The sequence below is a fragment of the Myotis myotis genome, unplaced genomic scaffold, assembly GCF_014108235.1.
Source record: "Myotis myotis isolate mMyoMyo1 unplaced genomic scaffold, mMyoMyo1.p scaffold_m19_p_5, whole genome shotgun sequence".
In the NCBI taxonomy this organism is placed as follows: domain Eukaryota; kingdom Metazoa; phylum Chordata; class Mammalia; order Chiroptera; family Vespertilionidae; genus Myotis; species Myotis myotis.
The window spans coordinates 88947020-88967130 of NW_023416357.1; the positions used below are offsets into that span (position 1 = coordinate 88947020).

General features: G+C 44.4%; 1 protein-coding gene across 8 annotated transcripts in view; it reads left to right on the plus strand.

The window, feature by feature from the left end:
* The window catches only part of SYT17 (synaptotagmin 17), a 71644-nt gene that overhangs the window by 19807 nt on the left and 31726 nt on the right, over positions 1 to 20111 (plus strand). For all 8 annotated transcript variants that reach the window (XM_036307724.1, XM_036307720.1, XM_036307721.1 and 5 more), the window contains 2 exons: positions 17489 to 17609; positions 19401 to 19556. In XM_036307724.1, coding sequence (XP_036163617.1) covers positions 17489 to 17609; positions 19401 to 19556 — 277 coding nt within the window. The remainder of the gene's footprint in view (positions 1 to 17488; positions 17610 to 19400; positions 19557 to 20111) is intronic.

Below are 20111 nucleotides of genomic sequence, written 5' to 3' on the forward strand. Positions count from 1 at the left end.
TCAGACAAATGGTTAAAACCACAGTGAGATACCACTTCACAGCCAATCCCCAGAATGTCTAAAATTACAAAGATTGAAACACCAAATGTTGGTAAGGATGTGGAGCAACTGGAACTCACATTGCTGTGGGGGTATAATGTGGCATAACCACTTAGGAACTGTAAGTTCTAGTAGTTTCTTGTAAAACTAAACATTTATCTGTCCTATGATCTAGGTATTTATGTAAGAGAAATGAAAACGTTATGTCTGCACAAAAACTAGCACACAAATATTCACAGCAACTTTGAACATAATGGCCCCAAACTAGAAATTGCCAGGTGCCCGTCAATAGGATAAAGGCTAACAAATGATGGTTTATTCGTATAATGGAACATTATTCAGCAATAAGAAGGAACAAAGTACTGATACACACAGCATGGCGGACTGTCACAAACAGTATGATAAATAGAAGCCAGCCACAAGAGAGCACACATATACGATTGCATTTATATGAAGTTCAAGAATTGTCGAAACTAATCTATATTGAAAAAAATCAGAACCGTGATTATGACTGGGAGAGTGAGAAAGGGGATTGACTGGGAAGGGGCAGGAGGGACATTTCTGTTCTACCTCTCCATAGAGCTTGGGTTTATGCATTAGTCAAACTCGTCTACGACACTTAAGGTTCATGTATTTCATTGTATGTAAATTTTATCTGGGGGGAAAAAAGAGCCATACACAAATATTAAACTCTGGTTAAAGATATGCCTGCTGAAGTGTTTAGGGGGAAGCGCCCTATGTTTGCAGGTTACTTTAAAATGCATTCTAAAAAGATCACTAGATATGTGATAAAGCAAATAACAGCATATTTTTAAAAATATTTTAGGGTTATTCATATGAATTGTTCATTGTAGAATCATGGTGGTGTGTACAAAGGGATTCACTGTACAGTTCTTGCAGCTTTCCTGTATTTGACAATGTTCTTGATAAAACGTTGGGGAGCAAAAGAGAGAAAGATGCAGAGCCACCAATTAGGAGCCATTTGCTGTGGTCTCCAGGCTGGAGGTGGTAGCCTGGACCCAGGTGTCAGGTGCAGGTGCACAGGTGGTCAGCTTGGGAGACAGTGTGAAGGCAGAACCCCGGATGCCTTAGACATTGAACTCAAGCTTCAGGATCATCCGGGAGCTGTGACCATGGGCTTCCCAGACCCTCGCCTCGAAGATTCCGATTTCCTAAGTCTTGGGTGAATCTGCACTTTAACGAATGTGCTGGCAGATTGTAATGCAGGCACACTGTGGACCTCATTCTGAGAAACACCAGGTGGCCGGCGGAAGGCAGAAAGGGTTTGGCTGTTGGAGCAGGACAGGTGTGTGGGACACGTGACTCCCCCACTCACGGTGGGCTGTTGTGATGGTTGGATGATGGCTGCCTGAGTGCCCAATATAGGCTGCCCTTAGGGTGATGGTTGATGGAGCCATCGAGAAAAGGAGCAGTCTCGGGTTAAGTGCCCTTAGGAATTCTTTGGGGATAATTCTGAGTCACGTGGGGTGTGTCTTTGATGGCCAAGCCAGATTTATCACTGAGGAGGAATATTTGATTTGAGCCCAGAAGAAGAAAATGTGTTTAGTCAAAAGTGATATTTGCACACCGGGATGCTGGATATTTATGTTTCAGAAAATCGCTTTAACCTGAGATTTGCTCAGTCCAAAGGAACGCCTTTTGGACCTTGGATGCTTAGAATTGAGGGCCCTGTGGCTTAGGAAGTGAAGCCTGTGCGTGCTGCCTTTGCCAAGATTCAGAGATGGTAGCAATAAATGTGTTCTGGCACTCACCACCTACCACCTGCGGGGCTGGGGCAGAACTCACGTTACCCTCCCAGATGGATAGTAATGGCACCTGCATCCTATAAATCAGGACCCCAAGGCTCAGAGAGGTTAGGGAACTTACCCAGGGTTGCACAGATAGAATGGGGACTTGAATCTGAGGCTGACTTCATGCCCACACCCATAACTTCTATGAAGTAATCTGCTTAGGAAAAAGTCCTGCCAGTGGGTGCGGGCTGCCCTGGTGCCGGGAGTGTGTCCCATGGCCTCTTACTATAAGGATCCCTTCGCCAGGGGAGCAGCCAGCCATGAGGATGGGCCCTGGTCAGATGGCCCAAACCCAGCTACCTTCTCTGGGCCTCACTGATCCGTGGGAAGGTCACCTGTTGTCCTAGGTTGGGCACCTCTAGAAACAGACCCTGAGGCCAAGTATTTTATTTGGGGGGGGGGGGGAGCGGGCGATGCCAAGAATAAGCAGAAGGGAAGGGGGAATGAGACCTATAATAAAAGGCGTGTTATCAGCAAGTTACCACTGTGGGCAGCTGCATGGTGATCCTCCTGGGACTGTGTAGTAGCCTGAGGGCTGAGGTCACTGGGGTGTTTATTCACCAGCTCTCAGCAGGCACAGGTTGAAGGATGCTTCCAGAAGCCTTTAATTCCCCGGGCTCCTCTGGCTTGCCTCATGGACACAGGAAGAAAGGACTCTGGTGGCCATAGAGACTCCTCAAGATGAGAGATGCAGGGCTAGCAATAGGGAGCTTGTGGTCTCTGGCAGTGATGCAATCAGGCTGGGGCGGAGAGCAGTGGTGGGGCCCTTCAGCACCCCTTCTCTCCGCTGGCCAGCCTCTGTCCGTTTTCCTTTCCTCTGGTCGGGAAGGTGCTAAGCAGATGAGCAAAAACCCCTGGCTAGGCAGATGCCCATAGAGAAGAGAGCGGCAGTCACCCCTTCCTGTAGAAGCATCTGACCTTTGAGTGACTCGGTAGTCGTTTCTCTCAGCTTTTGCTGGATGGACAGGGACACTCCCCAATCCTCCCCACTCATCCAGTGCCTCCCCGCCTGCCCCCTGTCTGCTTCTAGAGGCAGGGAACGAGGATGGTGTGAACACTGCAGGACCCAGTCTCTACCCTTTAAAAAATTGCAGAGGGCTGCCCCAGTTGTTGCTGGCTCCTTGGTACCTCTCCCTCGTCCCTAGCTTTGGGCTCAGGCAGCCAGTTCTGGGGTCAGCTAGAAAAGTTCCCCTCTGTCCTGTCGACACACAGCTAAAGGCTTGGGCAGACACTCCATAACTTCAGCTTTTGTCATTATTTATTCTCAGTATCTTTGGCAGGGAACTCGGTAGATGGTTTTGGACTGAATAAATATCATTATATTAAAAAATATTCTCTTAAAATTACACTGACCAGCTTCACCATTTACTGGCTGCGTGAACTTGGGTCCAACTCCTCACCTGTAAACTAGGGGTAATAATGCATACTGCACGGGGAGTTGGGTGGGTATAGGAAGATAACAATAATGATAGACGACTCCTGCATAACACTCACTGTGTGCCAGGCACGATGGTTGGATGGTGATGTTGTATTAACAGCTTATTTTAATCATTACCTCATTTTAATCATCATCTCATTTTACACATGGGGAAACTGAGGCACACATTAACTAACATGTACAAGACCACAGGACTGAGGTCTGAATCCGGGCTGTCCAACTCTAGGCATCGCCTCTTGATAAACCAAGGTTAGTTAAGTGGGCAAAGTACGTGGTGTGTAATCATACACTGAGTACAGGGTGACTGGGAGCTGAAGCCCCGGGAGGTTGGGGGAGGGGACCGAGGAGGGAGGACACCAAAAGAGGAAGGTGAGGTTGGGAGCAATTGAGATGGAGGAATTGGCATTAGAATCCTATTTGCCTTTCAATATAGACTACTTTGGTTTTAGCCATGCCCCAGGCAGATGAAGATAGAAGGGATTTAGGATATATTTTAAAAGGAAAAATTGTAGATGATTCTAGGTGCCCAGTGTTAGATGCTGATTGGGCCTAGTACCTGGAAACTGCCTGAGTGACTCATGCTCTTGGCCTCTCTTGGCTGCATTTTGTATTTTGAGGTCATTCACCACCTGGTACCATATCAGGCAGGGCCCTTGACAAGGCAAACATCAGTGTTTTGTTTTCTGGGTTGTTGTTTTTTTAAATGAGAATCTCTCTTTAACTTGCCCTGGGCTGCTGTCAGCCTTGATCCTCTTGGCAGAATCCTGGCCTCTATTAAAAGGGTTTCCTGCCCCGGTTTTGGTGAATAGCTATGTTTGGGCAACACCGTGCAGTCGCCTGGGCTCAGGCGGGAACCTTGCAAGGCAGCATTAAGTGAAAGTTTTATTTCATGTGCTCCTTCTTGTTTTACTTCTCCTGAAATAGAAACAGAGTTTACATGTCAGTCCTCAATATGAGCTTTTAATTTCTAGTTATAATGCGAAGTAGAGGAGAACCAGAAATGATTTGGACCAACCCTATTTTATAGAGGAGAAAACTACAGCCCAGAGAAGTTGAGTGACTTGTCCAAGATTACACAGCTTTCAGGGACAGAAATGAGACTAGAGACTTCCAGGCAGGGGGTCTTGCCACTGTGCCACACAGCTTTACCCCCCTCAAGGGAAGGGATCTGTTGTGGCAAGAGCACAAGCTCTGGAGTCATACAGACCTGGGTTCAAGTCCCAGCTTTGCCACCCTCTAGAGGTGGGGGCCCAGGAGAGTTAACTTACCATCTCTAAGCCTCAGTTTCTTCCTTTGTTAAATGGGGATTTTGTGCTAGAGCTAGCTTAGACTGGCTCATAGAGCCCATTTTTATTTTATTTTTTTAGGATGGGTGGCGAATATGGCACCAGATCTCTTTATTTTAATATATTTTATTGATTTCAAAGAGAAAAGGAGAGGGAGAGAGAAGAGATAGAAACATCAATGATGAGAGAGAATCACTGATGGGCTATGTCCTGCATGCCCCCTACTGGGGATCCAGCCGCAATCTGGGTGTCCTGCCGTGCGGTTCAATTCTAACACTAACTGCCTGGAGTTAGCTCACACCAACAGGGAGCGGGCTCAGTCCCAGAAGACTGCCCCAGTTCATAAGCCAATTGCAAGGCCCAGGTTGTCACTCATTCTTATGATCAAATCAGGGGTTTTTGTGACCTCTTTCTCAGGTTCTAGAACTTGCTAGAATGGCTCACATAACTCAGCAAGGCACTTTATTTACTACTATCAGTTTATAATAAGGGCTACAACTCAGGAACAGCCAAATAGAAGAGATGCATAGGGCAAGGTATTGGGGGGATGGGAGCAGACTTCCCCTTCTCTCTTCAGAAGCTCTCTAAGTCCTGTTTTAAAGGATTTTTTATGGAAGTTTCATTATGTAGGCATGGTTAATTAAATCATTGTTCATTGGTAATGATTCAGCTTTCAGCTCCTCTCTCTTCCAAGAAGATGGGGGTTGGGTCTGAGAGTTCCAACCCTCTATCATGCCTTAGTCTTTCTGGTAACCAGCCACCATCCTGACATTATCCAGAAACCTCCAGCCACCAGTAATCTCATTAGCATACAGAAGATACTCTTACCACTCCAGAGGTTCCAAGGCTTTTAGGAGCTGTGTACCTGGAATTGAGGACATAAACCAAATATATATTTCTTATTGTTTCTTCCCCTGGCTCTGCTACCTGCTTTCTGTGTGATGTCAGGCATGTGCCTTAAACTTCCAGTGTCTCTTTTACTCATATGTACAATGAGTATAATAATAGGTTCGCTCTCAGAGGGTTATAATGAAGATTAAATGAAAAAATAAAGGAAAGCACTCAGAACTCTGTGCCTGTCAGAATGTACTCTTAGTAATGTTGGTTGTCTTCACCATTATCACCATTAGCAGCAGCAGCAGCATCATCACTGTCGTCATAGCATCATCATCATTATCAATATCATCATCATCGACATCATCAGCAGCATTTTCACTGCCATCATCAACATCATCATCATCATCATCAACATCATCATTATCAATGCCATCATCAACATCATCATCATCATCATCATCATCAACACTGTGATCGTTGTCATTGACACTACCATCATCATCACCATCAGCAGCAGCAGCACCATCATAATCATCATTAACATCATCATTAACATAATCAAAATCATTATCAACATCATTATAATCATCAACAACATAATCATTAACACTATGATTAACATCACCATCAGCAGCAGCACCATCTAGTTATCGTCAACATTATCATCATCATCACAATTATCATCAATGCCATAATGTTCATCATCATCAACATGGTCATTAGCACCATGATCAGCAGCAGCAGCACCATAATCATCATCAACATCATCACAATCATTATCATCAATACCATCATGGTGATCATCATCATCATCATCATCATAACAATCATCATCAACATCATTGTAATCGTTATCATCCTCATCATCATCACCATTATAATCAGCAACATCTGCAGCATCAGCAGCATCAACACTATCATCAAAATCAGCAGCAGCATCATCAATACCATCATTGACATCATCAATACCAAATAGTTCTCTTGAGAATTGAATGGGATAATGCATGCCCGATGCTCATCCTCATGTGTGGTATAGAAGTACTCAGTCAATATTCTCTGCTATGGTTATTCATTTAGTCAGTGAATATGTCAGGAGGTTTCTCATGTGTCAGCTCTAGCGTGGGCTCACAGTTTAGAAAGAAGGTGACAGTTAGAACCCAAAGTCCTAAGTCATGCCCTATCCTGACACCTCCGTGGGATGGGGCTCCTGAGGGTCTTATTTACTGCTCTATACCCAGTGCTGGGCCAGTGCCTGGCTCAGAATAGAGCTTCTGTCTGTGGAATGAATGACCTGTTGGTAGCATTCACCTTAAGAGGTAATTCTGAGGCCTATGGGAGCACAGCGGAGGGGCACCTGTCCCTACTTGTGAGTGTGGGGCAGGAGCGGGAGGGAAGTTGAGTGGTCTGGTATATTCCATTTGGCTGGCACATAATTTGTCCAAACAAGGAATGCCACGGCATGAGATTGAGGGGAACGGGAACTGGAGGTTGAAGAACCTCATAGTTAGTGTTTATTTGTGGGGGGAAACAGGAACCATTGAAAGATAAAAAGGGATGCCCTAACTGGTTTGGCTCAGTGGATAGAGCGTCGGCCTGTGGACTGAAGGGTCCCAGGTTCGATTCCGGCCAAGGGCACATGCTTGGGTTGCGGGCTCGATCCTCAGTAAGGGGCATGCAGGAGGCAGCCGGTCAATGATTCTCACCATGATGTTTCTATCTCTCTATCATTCTCCCTACCTCTCTAAAACCAATAAAAATATATTTTTTTAAAAAAAGATAAAAAGGGGAGAAACCTGGTTAGGTTTGCATTTTAGGTTGCTCCTTCTGGGACAATACATGAGTTAGATTTAGGTGAGATGAGTTCAAGATAAGTTAGATCTCACCCTCTGCACTGGTGATACCTTGGGTCAGATCACTCCCCTCTGTGAGGGGCTGTGCTGAGCACTGTAGGATATTCAACAGCACTCTGGCCTATATCCACTAGATGCCAGTAGCACCCCTCTCCCAGTGGTGACAACAAAAAATGTCTGCAGACTTTGCCAGATTTCCCCTGGGGGTATAGTCACCTGGTTGAGAACCATTGGTTTAGAGGTGTGTGAGAACAGAGGCAGATGACCTCTGACTGTGGTGGGTGAGGGGTTGAGGATATTTAGGAGTTGGAAGTGACAGGAGGGAAGAGGGTGAGGGAGGCCTCCAGGATCTTGCTCAATTTGCCACATTGATAGGTTTGCCAGGTGGGGATGCTGGACAGTGAAGTGGGAGGAACAGGTGAGATTGGGGTGGGGTGGTGATGAGTAGTTTAGTTTGGGATATGGGTGTTAAGCATGAGCATGGCACATTCATGTGGGTATTTCTAGTGGACTAGATTAAAGATCCCTACGTGATCTTTTCTGATCCCATACCTTGAAGCACCCATGTTATCAGTATTTCTGGGGTGCATATCTTGTGGGGTACTTGTTTAAAATACTGTTTTCCAGGTCCTCTACATGGTCTGCGATTCTGTCCTTTTGCTTAATTCCCACTGTATTTCCTGGGGCTGCCAGAACAAATCACCACAGACCAGGTGGCTTAAAACAGCAGGAATTTATTCTCTCATAGTTCTAGAGGCTGGAAGTTCAAAATCAAGGTGTCAGCAGGGCTGGTTCTTTCTGAAGGCTCTGAGGGAGATTCTGTTCCATGTCTTTCTCCTAACTTCTGGTGGTGTGGTCATTCTCGGCATTCCTTTTCTTATTATTATTAATAAATCTTTATGTTCAGATTATTACAGATGTTCCTCTTTTTTCCCCCCATAGCTCCCCTCCACCTGGTTCCCACCCCACCCCATGCCCTTACCCCCCGCCACTGTCCTCATCCATAGGTGTAAGATTTTTGTCCAATCTCTTCCCGTACCCCCCACACTCCCTTCCCCCCAAGAATTGTCAGTTCACTCCCTTTCTATGCCACTGCTTCTATTATATTCACCAGTTTATTCTGACTTAATTTTTAGGTTCACTTGTTGATAGGTATTTATTTGTTGTCACTTTATTGTTCATAGATTTTATCTTTACCTTTTTCTTCTTCTTCTTCTTCTTCTTAAAGAATATCCTTCAGCATTTCATATAATCCTGGTTTGGTGGTGATGAACTCCTTTAGCTTTTTCTTGTCTGTGATGCTCTTTATCTGACCTTCAATTCTACATGATAGCTTTGCTGGGTAGACTAATCGTGGTTGTAGGTTCTTGCTATTCATCACTTTGAATATTTCTTGCCACTCCCTTCTGGCCTGCAAAGTTTCTGTTGAGAAATCAGCTGACAGTCGTATGGGTACTCCCTTGTAGGTAACTAACTGTTTTTCTCTTGCTGCTTTTCGGATTCTCTCTTTGTCTTTAGCCCTTGGCATTTTAATTATGATGTGTCTTGGTGTGGTCCTCTTTGGATTCCTCTTGTTTGGGGTTCTCTTCGCTTCCTGGACTTGTAAGTCTATTTCTTTCATCAAGTAGGAGAAGTTTTCTGTCATGATTTCTTCTAATAGGCTTTCAGTATCTTGCTCTCTCTCTTCTTCTGGCGCCCCAATAATTCGGATGTTGGTACGCTTGAAGTTGTCCCAGAGGCTCCTTACACTATCTTCATATTTTTGGATTCTTTTTTCGTGTTGCTTTTCCGGTTGGGTGTTTTTTGCTTCTTCATATTTCAAATCTTTCACTTGATTCTTGGGATCCTCTCATCTGCTGTTGGATCTCTGTATATTATTCTTTTTTTTTTTTTTTAAATATATTTTATTGATTTTTTACAGAGAAGAAGGGAGAGAGATAGATAGTTAGAAACATCGATGAGAGAGAAACATCGATCAGCTGCCTCCTGCACACCTCCTATTGGGGATGTGCCCGCAACCCAGGTACATGCCCTTGACCGGAATCGAACCTGGGACCTTTCAGTCCGCAAGCCGATGCTCTGTCCACTGAGCCAAACCGGTTTCGGCTCTGTATATTATTCTTTATTTCAGTCAGTGTATGCTTAATTTCTGACTGGTCCTTTTCCTTTTTTTTTTTTTTTGGCAGTCTCATTAAGATCCTTGAAGGTCTCACTAAGTTCCTCAGAGGTTCGTAGAAGATTCTTGAGTAATCTTATAACTGTGGTTCTGAACTCTATGTCCTCCATTAGTTTGCTTTCCTCCATTTCTTTCATTTGTGATGTTTCTTTGTCTTCACATTTTTGGCTGACTGCGAGGACCCACTGTGTCTATAAGAAGAACTGCTGTGCTGGAGACACCCTTATGGGGCAGGACTTGCTTCAGTGGGGCTTTGGTGCTCACTGAGTCTGCCTCTTGAGTGTGTCCCTTATGGATGTGAGGAGTTGAAATCTGGTATCTGACCAGGGGTACCCTGGCTCCTGGATCTCCAAGTCAACCACAGTGTGAGTCCACCCAGCAGGAGCTACAGCGATTATCAGCAGATTTCTCCTCTTCGTTTGGAATTTGGAAGTTTTGGAGCTCTTTAACCCAGCTGCAGTTAGATTAGGCTACAAAAGCCAAGGTGATTCCTTTGCACCGCTGAGCACAGCTTGGGAGCGGATGTAAATTGAGTGGGGCGGGGTCTCAGAGAATCATCAGGGCAGAGCGACTGTCGTCAGTGTGTCTGCAACTCCTGGCATCTCCACGACTCCATGTCTCTGCAGTCCTGCGCCCCCACAGCAACAATGATCCCTGCAAGCAGCTCTGTGAGAAAGCCCCCCTCACTTTCCAAACCGCTGCAAGACAGTCCAGTTTCTCCCCGTAGGAGTCTGGGACCTCAGAATCTCGCCTTAAACGAGCTCAGTGCGTTGGAGAGCTTGTATCCCCTTCCGATTGAAAAAAACCGCGCATCAAGGTGCAGCCGCCTCGCGCGCCTTCGTACCTCTGTTCTTGGCGCGTCTGCACCTCCTACCCGGTCTCAATGCGCTCCTTTCTTTCCTTCTAGTTGTAGAACTTCCACTCGGCCAGCTTTCCTGTGGTTCTGGATGATAGCTGTTTTGTCTTATAGTTGTAATTTCAGTGTTGTTGTGGGAGGTAGCACGCACAGGTTTCTACCTTATGCCGCCATCTTGGTTCTCCAGTGACTGCTCTCGGCATTCCTTGACCTATAGATGTATCACCTCAATCTCTGCCACTGTTGGTATATGCTGTTCCCTCTGCCTCTCTGTGTCTCCTCTTATTAGGACACCAGTCATACTGGACTTAGGGCCAGACATACTCCAATATGACCTCAGCTTAACTTGATTACATCTGCAAAATCCTTATTTCCAAATGAGGTCACATTTATAGATGCCAGGGATTAGTACTTCAACATATTTTTTGAGAGACAAAATTCAACCTGCACCAACCATGCTACTTTCAATTACTAGGGCACAAAGGAAAGATGGGTGAGAACATAGAAGATGCAGTCCTTCCCTACAGAAATCTGTACATGAAAATAGTACATGAAAAGTAAAGTAGCCTCCTAAAAGAGTTTGTTATGAAAGCTGCAGAGAAGTGAATAATTGCAACATGAATGAAAGATGGCTGAAGAAGGAAGTAGGAAGAAGGTGCAGCCAGAGGGATCTTTTTAAAATGCACATCTAATTAGGTGACTCTGCCTAAAGCCTTCGGTGCCTCCTTATTCCTTAGGATAAGTTCAAACTCCGTACCTGGCAAGAAGGCCTGAGCAGACCTGTCTTTCCCCAGCCCACCTGCCCTCGCCCCATCACTTATCCATATTGGCCTTTTCAGTTGTTCCTTGTGTGCTCTTTGAAGCTCTGTAACTCCTGCTCCTGCTTCTACAGGGGCTATCTTAGGAAGGTCAGATCCCATAGCACCCACCACAGTGCTGATTACTAGTAAATCACCCCACAATTAGTTCTGCATAATAATTAAATAATGTTTACTCTCAGGCACCACATTACAGGACCCTTGCCTGTCTTATCTGCTGCTTTGCCCTGTATGCCTGGTACAATCTCCCAGTCAATGGATCCTAGTTGTGCATCTATTGTGTGCTAGGTGTGCGTGACATGTGGGAGGTACTCAGGAAATATCTGTTGGACTGGGTAGTTGGGCTGGATCTGAGTTAAATGAGTAGGGGTTGGTGAGACACAGAGAAACAGATGGGATCTTTCTATGCAGAAATGGAACAAGCAGAGGTATGAAGGGTCTGGGGGTGGAATGTCCAGGCTCAAAAGTCCTCCCTTAGCTGGCAGAGCTTCTTCCAGCTGCTGCTTTTTTTTTTAATCGATGAGAGAAAGAGAGAGAGGGAGAGAGAGAGAGAGAGAGAGATTGATTTGTTGTTCCTCTTATCCATGCACTCATTGGTTGATTTCCATATGTGCCCTGACCAGGGATCAAACCTGCAACCCTGGCTTATCAGGATGATGCTCAAACCAACTGAGTTACCCAGCCAGGGCTCCCAACTGCTTCTCTGTAAGTGCCCTGGTCCGTCCTCTCTGCTACTGCTACTACTCCAGGGGGACTCACCCTAGTATGATCTGTCCACTTTCAGTCCTTCATTATAGGTAGCTGGAGGCAAGGCTTCATGCCTGTCATCTAGTTTGGGCTAAAGCATTGCATGTTCTGGCGCAATCTCTGTTAAACAGCTGTCTCGGCCACACTGGGAGCCCAATTTAGGACGGAATCAATATCTCTTTCGAGAAGCTTGAGTGGTTCTGAAGTAGGTTGATCTAATTTGGATGGCCATTGAGCCCTAGACATAAACTCTCAGACATCAAAAGATCAAGCTTCTCTTGAATCTTCCCTGGAAGGTATAGCTTCTATGAAGGACGTAGACAAATGTTGCTCTTGGCCAACATTCCCCAAGGGTGTGTTCTGTCCCTGGGGAAGCAATGTAAGATCACCACCTTCAATAAGATCACAGCCCCCGTGGGGCAGAAATACCGAGAAAAGAAGGTCACTATCTCAAAAATGAAAACAGAGCCCTTATTTCACACCATATGCCAAAATTAAGTCCAGGCAGTCCAGGGACTTGCATTTGAAAGGCCACACTTTAAGTCCTAGAAGGGTAAAAAGGAGAATATTCCTATGACTTTAGTGCAGCAAAGCATTTCTAGAAAGGCCAGAAAGTGTGCCCATGGAGGGAAAGGATGGATGCACTCTGCAATAAAAGCATGCGCTCTGCTCAAACCCACAAACGGGGAGACTGCGTTTGAACACACACATATTAGTTTGCTGGTAACAAAATACCACAAATGGAGTGGCTTAAACAGACGTGCACTGTCTCACAGTTCTGGAGACTAGCAGTTGGAGAGCCAGGTGTGGGCAGGGCCATGCTCCCTCTGAAGGTCCTTGGAAGGATCTGTTCCAGCCTCTCTCTTTGCTTCCGGTAGTTCCTTGGTTTGTGGCAGCATAACTTCAATCTTCACGTGGTCTTCTCCCTGGGTGTGTCCATGTCCAAGTTTCTCCCTTTTATAAGGACACCAGTCATATTGGATTAGAGGCTCACCCTACTCCAGTAGGACCTCATCTAAACTGATTACATCTGCAAAGACCTTATTTTCAAATAAGGTCACATTCTGAGATATTGGAGGTTGGGACTTGAACACAGGGACATTGGCCAGACACATTTCAACCCATAACAACACAAAACTGGTAAATAATTTAGTAGTATCCATAATATTTAAAAGCCTATTTATAAATTAATAAAAGAAAGACAAATACCCAATAGAAAAAATGGGTAATATGAAACAAACAGGGTTTTCAAAGAAGAGAAAGCATGAATAGCTGATAAGCCTGAAAAGATGCTCAGCCTTTTAAGCAGTCAGGGACATACAAGCTAAATCCACAATAAAATACCCAGGGGGCGGGAGTCATTAGAAAGCCTGACCGTAACAGACAACAATCCCGTGTGAAACAGACCTTGTAGCCACACCATGTACATGTGAGGAGGGGCGTTGAACTCACACAGAAATCAGGAAGTCATCGTTTCCGTGCAAAACAGGAAATGCAATTAATATTTCAATATATGCCTAGATATTCAAAGAAATGCAAACAAAAAATATTTAACAACCACCCTGATCAAGGCCATTTATCAGAATGTCACCACCCAGTGCTGGTTCTGTCTTCTCTCTCTGGCCATAAGGTTAGTTTAGCCCTTTTGGCCAGTGCTTTGTCAATCCATATTGAGTGGGAGGAAAAGATCTGAGTGTTTTTTATATATCTTGATATGTTCTTTGACCCAGTGATCTCACCCTGGGCTTTATTAGAATGATGTAATCTAAAAAAATAAAAGATGTCAAATTGCCGATTTTAGGTCATTAGAAATAACCTAACTTCCTAACAATAGGAAAAAGCTTAAAGTAAATTACAGTGTTTCAGCCTAATGGAATATTCTGTGTAGATATTAAAAATTATACTTTCCATGTCTAAGTAGTAATGGAAAATGAGTGTCTATTTAATTTAAGGGGGGCGGGGGGAGATCTCAGAACTCGCCTGTGTTGTCAGTGCAGCTATGCAAATATAGTTTGGTTGTATGACAAGGACTGGAAAAGAACCTGAAGGGGAGTGGGCTGGAGAAAAGAAAGCATTTGATGAAATGTGTAAAGTGCTGAGATTATGGCTGGATTTTGCTTTTTAAAAACACATTCCTGTTCTAGCCGGTTTGGCTCAGTGGATAGAGCATTGGCCTGAGGACCGAAGGGTCCCAGGTTCGATTCCCGTCAAGGGCATGTACCTTGGTTGCAGGCTCCTCCCCAGCCCAGGCCCTGATCAGGGCTCAGGAAGGAGGCAACAAATCGATATGTTTCTCTCACATCAGTGTTTCTCTCTGTCTTTCCCTCTCTCTAAAAATCAATGGGAAAATATCCTCAGGTGAGGATTAAAAATAATAATAATAACTAAATAAAAATAAAATAATAAAAATGCATTCCTGTCCGGCCAGTGTGGGTCCGTGGTTGAGCACTGACCTATGAACCAGGAGGTGACGGATCGATTCCTGGTCAGAGCACATGCCTGGGCACTACCTCCAGTGTGGGGTGTGAAGGAGGCAGCTGATCAAGACTCTCTCTCATTATTGTTTCTATCTCTCTCTCCTTCTTTCTTCCTCTCTGTAATCAAAAAACATATTTTAAAAAAAGAAATGGATTTTCAGTAAGTAAATAAATAAACCGCATTCCTATTTTAATGTTATTTGTGTAGTAGAGACAAAGTGTTTCTCCCAGCCCATGGGAACAAAGGCAGGGGAGCTCACAGCAACGTTCGGCGGTGGTAAAAGTGTGTGCACAAATCTGAAACCCTCCGCTGGGTGCGAGAGCAAGGTGGCCCTTTAGAAGTACTTCAAAGGAAGCACGGCAGGAGAGCCGGGCTGTTGTTTTCCCCAGAAAGTGCCTTTTGTCCCTGATGGTTTTCTTTGATTTCCTTTTTATTGATTAGAACTTAGCTGCGTTCAAAGGCTGCAGGGAGAGAGAATTTTTGTCTGGGAAGAGAGGGAGTGTCTGTACGAGCCGGCTGCTGGGAGCTTGCAGGGGGCCTTCTGGATTCATTTTAGTAATTTACAGTCTATTTCGGTTCTCCCAAGCCACCCCACGTGGTTCAACCAAATTAAGCTCATCAGGATCTTAAAAAAGGAAACAACGCCTGTTTATTTGTGACATTGCCTTGAGAAGGAAAAAGTAGAAGTGGCGCCCAGTTCCTTCTCCCCCCTCAGCTCCCGTTCTCTTGAGGTTGGATAGGGCAGGGGACAGACATCATGCCGATGACTCCCTTGGAACCGTCATCATGTGGCAGCAGAGCCGCCAGTTGGGGCTGCACAGCCTGTTCTCACGGTCATCTGTTGAAGTCGTTCAGGTGCTATGAGTATAGTGGTGGCGAGATGGACACTGTCCTTGCCTTATAGGGAATGAAAAAATATCCAATAAGGACAAAGTGCCACGGGAGAAGTAAGCAAGGTGATGTGGTGGAAAGCGGTGGAGGCAGGGAACTGTTTTTCACTGGGTGCTGGTGGAAACCTGGATGAGGTGGTGGCATTTCCATTGAGAGTCCCAAGCTGAGGGCACAGCAGGTGCACACACAGAGTGATGTCTTGTGTTTTCAAGGAGTAGGTGAGGTCTGAGATGTAGGCAGGACCACATTATTTAGATCCTGGTAGACCCGTGATTCTCAAGTGGGTGATCGGTAATGTGTAGGGACATTTTGGATGGTTACAGTTGGGGGGTCGTAGGCTTTTGGCATATAGTGGGTAGAGACCAGGACGACACCCCTAACACGTTTTGGACCAAGATTGACAAACCCTATTGCAGACCAGGCTAAGGATTTGGGATTTCATTCTAAGAGTGATGGCAGGTGTTAATAAGCAGGGAAGTGGGGAGATGGGCTGGTCCCGTTTTCCTTTAGAAACCTAGAGTATTGGACCACATTACTCCAGGTCTGACAACCTTATCTGACTACAGTTGGATAGGAGAAGGGAGACTTCAAAGGGTTGTAGATCCTCCCAGAATAAGCAATCCATTCTCCTCGGGGCAGCGTAGCCTACTTCCTGGGGCGAGTTTTGTGTCTGGTGCTTGGGTTTCTGCTCACAGCAGAGGAAGCCCTGAGGAGGAGAATAAAGGATGGAAACTGAAGCTTGATCTTTGGCTTGCAGCTGATGCTGTGGCCTCTTCCTTTGGTTGCTGCTAACACCTGTTCAGGCTGGAACCATGTAAAGAGAAGAGTCTGAATCAGCCCAAGGTTCACAGGTTCAGTTAACATTTTCAGCCTCAGCACTATTGACGTTTGGGGCGAGATCATTCTGTGTGGGGTTGGGGGGGAGGGGGAGTGTCCTGCGCTTCCACCCACTAGATGTCAATAGCAACCCTCTCCCCAGTTGTGACAACCAAAAATATCTCCAGACATGGCCATATGTCCCTGGAGGTGGAGGGGCGGGGGTAAAATTGCCCCAGGTTGATGTAAGTCTGATACGCCAATACTTCATAGCACAAAGATCGCCATAAATTTCATGATCCTTCAGGGCAGGGGTCAGGTTGGGGAGCTACTGGAGTAGGTGGTCCTGCTTTCTGTTCCCACATCCTAAGTTTCTTACCAGCTGGCTGCTGGTCAGCTTTTAAATGTAGCATCTTCTAGGGAAGAGAGACTAAGAAGACACTGGCCTCAGGAACCCTCCGGGGTCAGTTTTGTCCTCAGGCTGTTTGGAGCTGCAGTTTTTGATGCCACATGGATGCTGTTGCTCAGAGGTGTCACACATTCTGGGGCACAGGAAGTGAGGACCCTCACTTTCTCCAGGGCTGGGTTAAGATATGACCTTGATACTCCAAGCCCTGAAAATGACGGAGCTTCTCATCTATGTCGATTAGGATAATTGTCAACTACAAGTCATTGCAGTGGTCTAAGTTTCCCACAATGATTACATCAGTATTATTTCTGAAACACCAAATATCCCATTCTTGTGGAAAAATAATATTTCTCTTTTTTATTTGAAGTGGAGGTGGAGGGATATACCCTGCTTTTAGAGGGCCCGGAGCACCCACCTGTCCTACCTGACGGGAAAGCCAACATTGTCTTTCCCACTTAACAAACAAACACACAATAAGTGAGGTTAACAGTATTTGTAAGAGGACTCTTCACTACCTTTTTTTAGAAATCCAAATTATTAACCATAGTGGTCATACTATCTGGAATTAGTCTTCCTGCATCCAAATGCCAGCAATATCACTTTCCAGCTAAGTATTTAATCCCTCTGAGCCTCAGTTTCCTCATCTGTTATATGGGAGTAATACTCATATCTCATATTATGAGGTATTATGTAGATTAAATTATGTAAACTTATTATGTAGATTAAACCAGTTATTATATGTAAAGTGTTTAGCACAATACTTGATTGACCTGTAGCATTTATTTATTATCACTGTTGATGCTTTTGGTATCATTATGTTGTTGTTGCTGTGAAGTGTTCTAAGAGCAGAAAAAAACTTTCTGAGATAGAAAAAAATAATTGGGATCAGAGGCTAAAAGAAGTCAAAGAAAACGGTACCCACTGTCAACTGATCCACCCACAGAAGCCCAATTGTGAGCTTCTGTATCAATTTTCTGTGCAATAGGTGCGAAATAAAAGAAAAAAGCAACTTCCCGACTATTTCCTTTTTCTGCAGAATGAAGTGGAGCTGGGGGAGCTACTTCTGTCACTGAATTATCTCCCAAGTGCTGGGAGACTAAATGTTGATGTCATTCGAGCCAAGCAACTTCTTCAGACAGATGTGAGCCAAGGTTCAGGTACAGTGTGACTCCCTCCTTCCCCCTTTTCTTCAACAGGGCACTGTGTTTGTTTGACACAAAGGACCCGATTTTCTTTTTCTGACAATCTGACAGCCCAACCACCTACCCATCCTTTCATCTATTTTTCCATCAACCCATCCATCTTCCCACCCACCCTTCCTTTCATTCATTCATTTTCCCAACTATCTATCTGTTTTTCATTCCTCCTTTTCCCTTCCTCTCTTCCTCTAGCCATCTAGTATTTATTGAGCTCCTCCCATGTGTCAGGCATTTTACAGGCGAAGAAACTGAGGACTCAAGATGAGAAATGATTCGCCTAAGACCTGGCTGGTGGAGAAAGAGCCTGACCATCCTGGATACTATTAGTAAGATAAGATCTTGTGAGGATAGACAGTATCCAGAACTAGGATGTTAGTTCAAGAGGAAAAATAAATAATCACATCTCTCTTTAAATGAGGCAGGTAAATGATGCCATCTCATAATCCCTTTTGAATTGGGGATTTGACTGAGACCAGGTGTGATAACTACTGAAATTTAGATTCTCTTTGTACACTTGCTGCCCCGGAGGAAGTGACTTGCCTTTCCCCTTGCTATGCCTGCAATAGAGACACCATCCTCCAGGTGGCGTAAGTGAGCATTGGCCTTGCATCCTACTCAGGGAGAGTGGTGTACACACCCTAAGGTTTTTCCCCCCAGCTCTTTTCAAATGTACCATAAATCTTTATAAATAAAAGTTCTGAAAAGACTGTCATATTTAAAGTGTCTATTTTATAGCAAACCAATTCAAACATAACTTTTAATGAAATGGAACAGATTACATTCCATCTGTATGTAGCTTCTCCAGTGACAGCAAGGATATTATCATGAATGCAGCCATGGTCGCTGGGATCTCTTCAGCTCAGAGGTGGAAATACTGTCTTCTCTAAATGCAATAGCTAAAATAAATTACTTTTGCTATAAGGTGACAGCTGAATTTAGAACACAGTTTGCATTCTCAAAAATCACATTACAAACGCAGGTTTCGAAGGGGCCAATGGAAGGAATGGTTATTAAGGCTGGAGAGTCAGTATGATAAAATGATTAAGGGTTTCAGAGTCAAACTGCCTGGAACCAAATCCCATTTCTACTGCTTGCTAATAACATAGCCTTGGGGAAGTTATTTGACCTCTAAAAGCCTCAATTTCTCTACCTGAAAAACTGACATAATAACAGTATTCTTCTCATTGGGTTGTTTAAACAATATTCAGTTGTATAATGTACATGAATCTCTTTGTACACTGTAAAGTGATCTAAGAATGATAGTTATAATTCTGCCTTCTCTATTCTGACATGATAATGGGTTTCTAGGACAGAAGCCAGGACAGGCTCTGGGTCAGGCTCTTTCTCCACTAGCCAGATCTTTGGCAAATCATTTCTCAGTTTGAGTCCTCAGTTTCTTCATCTGTAAAATGCCCGACACATAGGAGGAGCTCAATAAATATTGGATGGCTGGAGGAAGAGAGGAAGGGGAAAGGAGGAATGAAAGATAGATACATAGATACATAGATACATAGATAGATAGATAGATAGATAGATAGATAGATAGATAGATAGATAGAAAAAATGGATGAATGAAAGGAGGGGTAGGTAGATGGTTGGGTTGTCAGATAGATGGGAAGATGGATGGAAAGAAGGAAGGAGGAATGAATGAGTAACAGAATGAACGGATGGGAAATTGAGTGGATGAATGGATGGGTGGATTGGATTTCATGATCTCTAACATTCAGTGATGTTGTATCCAATTCTCAGACCCCTTTGTGAAAATCCAGCTGGTACATGGACTCAAGCTTGTGAAAACAAAAAAGACATCCTTCTTACGAGGCACAATTGATCCTTTCTATAATGAATCCTTCAGCTTCAAAGTTCCCCAAGAAGAACTGGAAAACGCCAGCCTAGTGTTTACAGGTAGGTAGACCCTGATGACTCCCCCAGGTGAGGTGTGTTCAAGTTATTATCCTAGAAGTAGAAGGCACCTAGAAAGGGTAATATTTAAAACCTTCATGTCTGGTGTTCAGCTACCTAGTTTTGAATCTACTTACCCTTTGTGAACTTAAGCAAGACTCTTAGGGCCACATAGCATAATTGTTACAAATACAAATTTTGGAAACGTATTTCCTGATATTTCCTCATAATTACTAAAGCCTTGAGCAAGTTACTTAACCCCTCTGAGCCTCAGTTTCTTCAGCTATCAGATGTGGGTAATAATAGTATTTGCTTCTAGGTTTGTTGTAAAGATTAAGTGACTTACAACTTTGGAATAATAAGTGCTCACTAGATAAGTTTTTATGATACTACTCAAGTAGCTTACTATCTAATAGGGAAACAGAAAATAGGAGCCTCAGAATCTTCAGAGAGGAGGATTTTGAAAGGCTTCCCAGAGGACTTCCTGTTTAAGTAGAGGCCACTCTGGTTGGATTTAATCTATTGTTTCCAGGGCATACTAGTTATCCACTGCTGCAT